The 7,039-nt window shown below is 30.9% G+C and overlaps 1 protein-coding gene across 1 annotated transcript in view; it reads right to left on the bottom strand.

Annotated features, from left to right (window-relative positions):
- The window catches only part of LOC136836481 (irregular chiasm C-roughest protein-like), a 101,852-nt gene that overhangs the window by 52,866 nt on the left and 41,947 nt on the right, over positions 1-7,039 (bottom strand). The window contains 1 exon segment of the mRNA XM_067100808.1: positions 202-478. Within this exon segment, the coding sequence (XP_066956909.1) occupies positions 202-478 (277 nt within the window).

Below are 7,039 nucleotides of genomic sequence, written 5' to 3'. Positions count from 1 at the left end.
TATATACACACAGCACATATACACTTGTGAATATTTTTATCTATACATAAATCTACGGTTGACAGTAAAATTGACGTGATGGAAGTATTATCTCTTTGATGAAGTATTGCAATATCTGTCCGAACAGTTGTTACATGGTCAATAACCCCTCAAGTTCGAATAACAGGAAAAACTCCATAGTTGTCCTCCCTCGAAGCTCACCCTCCTCGTCGGAGCCTATCATCTGGTATCGCTTGAAGGCATAGAGCTCCCGCTCATTGCCCAGCCCGAAGTCGTCCCTCGTCCACTGCAGCTCTCCTACTTTGTTGATGACCCTGCACGGCAGAACGACCGTTGACCCAATGACCGCAGTCTGGGGCGAGGGCTGGTTGGCGAAGCTCTGCTCCGCTGAGCCTTCCATGGGCCCTGTCAGAAGCCAGAAAGCCACCACCCACCACCATCGCCATCTGCGCCAACGCCAAGTGACGCCATTCCCCATCTGTTGGGGAAAATACAGATGATTAATATTCTGTTATGAAGAGAGAAGGTTCTTTGATTTTAAAATATTGACACGATGATATATATATATATATATATATATATATATATATATATATATATATATATATATATGTATATGTATGTATATATTCACAAATATTAAGATACAAATGTCGTTGAATATCTAATGCACTACAACTTGGAAGATTTTACTTGTTGGGGATGCATATGACCCTAACTAGCGTACCCAAAGTGTAAAAAACTGGCAGTAATGTAAGAGAAGGTCAATGTGGCCAGTCGCTACTGTATTAAATACCGTCTCGAAAATGGTAATAAGGTCTCTTTATTTTGCATACTTATTTAGTGGTGAGAGAGCCACCAAGGGCTGGACGACGGCGACTGTAAACTTGAAGAACATTACTCATATATTATCGTCGTTACACACGGAAAATATATGGATAGACGTTGCATATAATTATAAAGAGTTATCGGAGATTTCAGGTGCGATCCTAATTACCTTGATATCATCATCTTTAGGCTAGTACTGGTTGATGATTCACTCGGGTTAATTAGTGGTAGATCCCACCTCCCCCCCCAATAAAAAAATAAAGCATTAAATAGCAGTTAATCAGTCGTATCTGCCGTCATAATATTGTTGATATAAGTAAACATTTCTGTGAATTTTTTTTAACGACTGCCGTCTACATTTAACATTTATCATTTTATTAGGAATAACTAATGAATGAGTTGATTGAACACAGCGGTGTTTGTTAGTTGACTACACATTTCTGTGAACAAAATTAAGATGAACTGTATGTTATCGTTTCATCTTTCATATGTCTATTTGCATTATGCGTTTTTTATTGGTCTTTTATCACTATGTTAACTCACTCGCTTCATTACGAAAACACAAACACAATGTGCTGAATAGAAGCCATGTGTTCGTACATGTGTGAGTTAACACATTCCTTAGTATAACCTAAAACCTTCAGTAAAAGCATGGTTTGTGCTATGGAGGAATTCACAAAAATAGCTTTTGTGAAAGAATGTAAGTTGGTGTTCTGTTCCAGACTTAAAAAGGTGTTATGTAAATTTCAAAGTTTCTAAAAGAGTACAAGGTCTAAATTTTAAAGTTTCTAAAAGAGTAGAAAGTCTAAATTTTAAAGTTTTTAAAAGAGTAGAAAGTCTAAATTTCAAAGATTCGAAAAGAGTAGAAAGTGTAAATTTGAAAGTTTCTAAAAGAGTAGAAAGTCTACATTTCAGTTTTTAAAAAAGTAGAAAGTCTAAATTTCAAAGTTTCTAAAAGAGTAGAAAGTCTAAATTTCAAAGTTTCTAAAAGAGTAGGAAGTCTAGCCACAAACATTTTCTTTCGAATGAACATTAAATTTCTCTGTCAAGTTAGAGATTACTAATTTATATACCGACGCTTTGATACTGAAAAAAAAAAATGTAAAATTGAAAGTTTCTAAAATAGTTTAAGTCTAACCAGGCAGATACTCCTTCGAACAACAATAAATTATCTGCGCGAAGATAGAGATTACTCATTTTATGTACCTACATTTAAGATCTATTTGAACAATGCTTCGTCTGGTTAGCTACATCATTCTTAGTTAACTACGGAAAGAGCAGATTTCATTGAGTAGTAAGTCGAGATAGAATTTCCAATAATCAATCCTGTAAATAAGATCTGTCTGGACAGATAATAACAAGAAACTTGTCATTAAGCAAATCCCGTATCACACTCAGTCGCATTAAACGAACTTGGACCGTGACATTTGGAAGCGCATTGTCACTTCAATGTGATCATTCAAATTACAATTGACAGTGTCCAGCTTCCTTTTGTTTGCTCTTAGGAATGTCAGTGAAAACACTCGAGTTTAATTACTGAATGCCACGTGCAGACCCGTTGCGAAATATCGAATCAATTGCCTGTGGCATTTCCATGCAGTGCTTAAAGTTTTGTGTCGAAGTGTACAAAGCTCTTATTGTCTTCTGGAATTCCAGTCGCAGTTAAGCTTTGTAGTGTTCTTTCTGTTTCTTTATCTGTTAGAAATTATATATGTTTGTATTATATGTATATGTATATTTATATGTATATATATATATATATTTATATCCAAATATATGTATAATGTATGTATATATATATATATGTATATATATATATATATATATATATATATATATATATATATATATATATATATATATATATATATATTATATATATATATATATACAGTATATCCAAATATATGTATAATGTATGTATACATATATGTATGTATATAATATATATATATATATATATATATATATATATATATATATATTATATATATATATATATATATATATATATATATATATATATATATATATATATATATATATATATATATATATATATATATATATATATATATATATATGTGTGTGTGTGTGTGTGTGTGTGTGTATACACACCATGTGTGTAAAGATGTGCGTAGATATGAGTGTTTTTCCAATTCTTTCTATTTAAATCGTCTGCGATTTTTTGCCAAACTTTTTCTAAAACTCCTAATTTCATTTGACGTCTCTTCCTGTGGCTTCTCTGCACGATACGAAAAAATATATTTAAAATTTTTAAATGTCGAATAGAAAAAGAGATAGAGATTTCAGTTCAACACAAGAAAATAAGCTTATAGTTTTTTTTATACTTAAAAAGTTTTTTTTTATGCTTGGGTACCGAGAGTAGTTTGGCTAATATTTTATAAGCTAGACATGAATAATTATTCTGCTGCTTTCCAAATTGGCTACAGTCTCCAATTTTATTGGTAAATATTAAATAGCACAGAATTACAGTGAGTCAGATTTTTGTTATGAGATATTTATTGATTTTTTTTTTTATTTAGTGAGAACATATTCTTACTGTGGTAAAATAAGTTCTTGTTTTTTCATAAAATAAGATGTGGGGATTATTTTGTTAGATATATATTATTTCTCTTGCCTTGGAGGGACTGAAAGTACATTTTAATCTACAATAGATATTATATATATATATATATATATTATATATATATATATATATATATATATATATATAAAAGTTATGTATATGTACATATATTTATATATATGCATGTATTTATATATATACATATATATACATGTATATATATAAATATATAAAATATATATATATATATATATATATATATATAATATATATATATATATATATATATATATATATATATATATATATATATATAGTTTAGTTTCTACGTGTATATATACACATGTATATATATGTGTATATATATTCTGTATATATTTACATATATATATGTGTATATATGCACACATATATAATATATATTCATATGTATATATATATATATATATATATATATATATATATATATATACATGTATTTATATATATACATATATATACATGTATATATATATAAATATATAAATATAAATATATATATATATATATATATATATATATATAGTTTATTACATGTATATATATACATGTATATATGTGTATATATATATTCTTGTATATATGCACACATATATATTATATATTCATATGTATATATATATATATATATATATATATATATTATATATATATATATATATATATATATATATATATATATATATATATATATATATATATATATATATATATATATAGAGAGAGAGAGAGAGAGAGAGAGAGAGAGAGAGAGAGAGAGAGAGAGAGAGAGAGAGAGAGAGAGAGATACTCTTAAATACTTAAGCGGGCTATTCAGCTACTGGCATGTTGTGTTTACTATCAATTGAAATTTACACTGTAATTTTCTTTACATCGTTCCAGATATATAAAATACACATGGTGAACAGACAAATAATTCAATTAAATTCTCTCATACCATTAGGAAATTTAAGTAATCTTAGCTATGGTCTAAAATATTAATTCAAAATAATTAGCATAAAAACTAATAAAGAATTGAAACAAGGACGTCTTTTATTGAATTACTTCTCTTCATGTCTATAGCGTCAGAACGCACCCCAAACAAGTAAAAAAAAAAAAAAAAAAATAAGTAAAATAAAGGTGAAATAAAATCAGATACAGAGAGCGATACGTAGGACTGTCTACGTCAATCACGGACGGTGAAATTTTTTAATAGAATTCCGGCCTGGCATTCGCTCTGTTTCTATGAATATCTTAAAGGTTTTCGATACAAGCGAAAATTTTCCCCCGGGGGGGTTTCCAAACTCCGCCGTGTTTCTATAGCCTTCAACTCAATTATCATTTATCGAAATTGCCCCGAATAGGCAATTGTAAAAACTGCGGCGCGCTTCGCCTGCTGCCAGCCTTGTATCGGTTGAAACCTACATCGGAATTATGATTCTGAAAGTTTTATCACTCGCCCAAGTAATGTCACTGGCCGCAGGCTAATGGGAGCGACTGAGAATTATGCGCTCCCCTCTGCAAATGGAAAGCAAGGAGGGAGGAAGGGGTGTTGGGAGACATTCTCTCTCTCTCTCTCTCTCTCTCTCTAGTGATAGACCTACTGTACTTCCCGAAGTATGGGAAGTTGTAAGAGACTGGTGATACAGAATCAGAAGAAAGTACCGAACTTTGGCAGTCACAGTTACGTCCACGAGATTTACCAATCTCCACAGATTCAGTGAGGGAAGAGGTGTTTTGTCGGGTGTTTCGAGGCTTCTAAAGAGAAGTATGGACTGTCTCCTCTATGTCAAAGAACATTCCGGAAATGTACTGACTGATTGCTTGGGTTCCGTTCACGCCAGACCGGAATAGAATCCAATTCATCGACAAGAAAAGAAAAAAGGTAGAAAGTGCAGGGTTACTGATCAGGTAAATTGCCTCCGATTCGGCTCTACAGAAGATGGAGTTTCGGGTTTGATTAACATTCCAATTATGTGAGGGCAACATTCCAATCAGGAATGGATAATGCCAACGTGAGGTTTCAGTATGAGCGTCATGTTCCAATCGACGACGGATATGGCAATGCAAAGTTTCGTTATGCGAACAATATTCCAATCAGGGAAGTTTCAGTTTGAACGTAATATTCCAGTCAGGGAAGTTTCAGTTTGAGAGCAATATTCCAACCGGGGAAGTTTCAGTTTGAACGTACTATTTCATTCAAGGAAGTTTGAGCTTGTGAGCAATATTCCAACCGGGAAGTTTCAGTTTGAACTTCCTATTCCAATCAGGAAGGTTTCAACCTGAGAGCAATATTCCAATCCGGGAAGTTTCAGTTTGAGAGCAATATTCCAATCAAGGATGGATGAGGCCAAACGAAGTTTCAGCATGAAGTTAGTATTCGAGTTAGTGAGTACTGAGATCACCTACGACGTTTCAGCAAGAAAGCTAGATTCCAGTCTAAAAATACGCCCCAAAAAAAAAAAAATAAAATAAAAAGTGAAATAAAATCAGATACAGGAAGCCAACTTGATGTTATGATAAGTGGGATGAAGAAATGAACTATATCATCGACCCCCAAGACGAATTTTAAAGGGACCTGAAGACTGAATATTAATTGGAAAGAAAGGCCCAATCGAATTTTCATTAAAAAAATTAGACTGGGTTGAATGAAGTGGAAAAATGGACAGCGTATATGTTTTGAAGGCATTAGACCTCACCAGAGTATATATGCTTTCTTTCTTGACAAATCATTGTTTCGGTACTTGAATTTACTTATGACCTTATAAGTGCTTGAATATACCTTTGTGATACACGTCAGTAATTAGATGGCTCTGTGTGCACTAGGGAATGTCCCCAATGTTTTGATGATTTTATTAAAGGACTGGACTGACTTATCGCTTTTATAGGAGATATGATTTGGTACCTTGCATTGTATTTATTGGAAAGTTGCTTCATACACGTTTGCATCTAAAATCACCCAAATAATTTTTTTTAATGATTTTACTGGCTGATGCGTGATCTTTACGTCTACCTACTAACATACATACATACACACATATATATATATATATATATATATATATATATATATATATATATATATACTTTTATACAGTATATATATAAGTATTATATATGTATATGTATATATACTGTATATATACATTTATATATATATATATATATATTATATATATATACATATATATACACACATACATATATATATATATATATATATATATATATATATATATATATATATACATATATACAGTAGGCTATCTATAATATAAATTATATATATATATATATATTATATATATATATATATATATATATATATATATATATATATATATATATATATATATATATATATATATATATATATATATATAATCGTGTCATGTTGTGACGGTACAGTCACATACGTATCAAATGCATGCCCCCCCTTACTAAAGCGCTATAATTTACCTTTGGTTCCGCTCCGGTTAACCTGTCAGTCCAAACAAAAATCTTACCGGCTCCGAGAAGCACGAATGCCTTTGAACTCAATACACTGCCCACCTGAATGCATGATAGGGATCGATGGCACCTTTTGCGCTTACGGCCACGGGA

This window comes from Macrobrachium rosenbergii, chromosome 56, assembly GCF_040412425.1.
Source record: "Macrobrachium rosenbergii isolate ZJJX-2024 chromosome 56, ASM4041242v1, whole genome shotgun sequence".
NCBI classification, from domain to species: domain Eukaryota; kingdom Metazoa; phylum Arthropoda; class Malacostraca; order Decapoda; family Palaemonidae; genus Macrobrachium; species Macrobrachium rosenbergii.
Note: the sequence above shows the minus strand (reverse complement) of the source record. Positions and strands in the feature narration are given on the sequence as shown.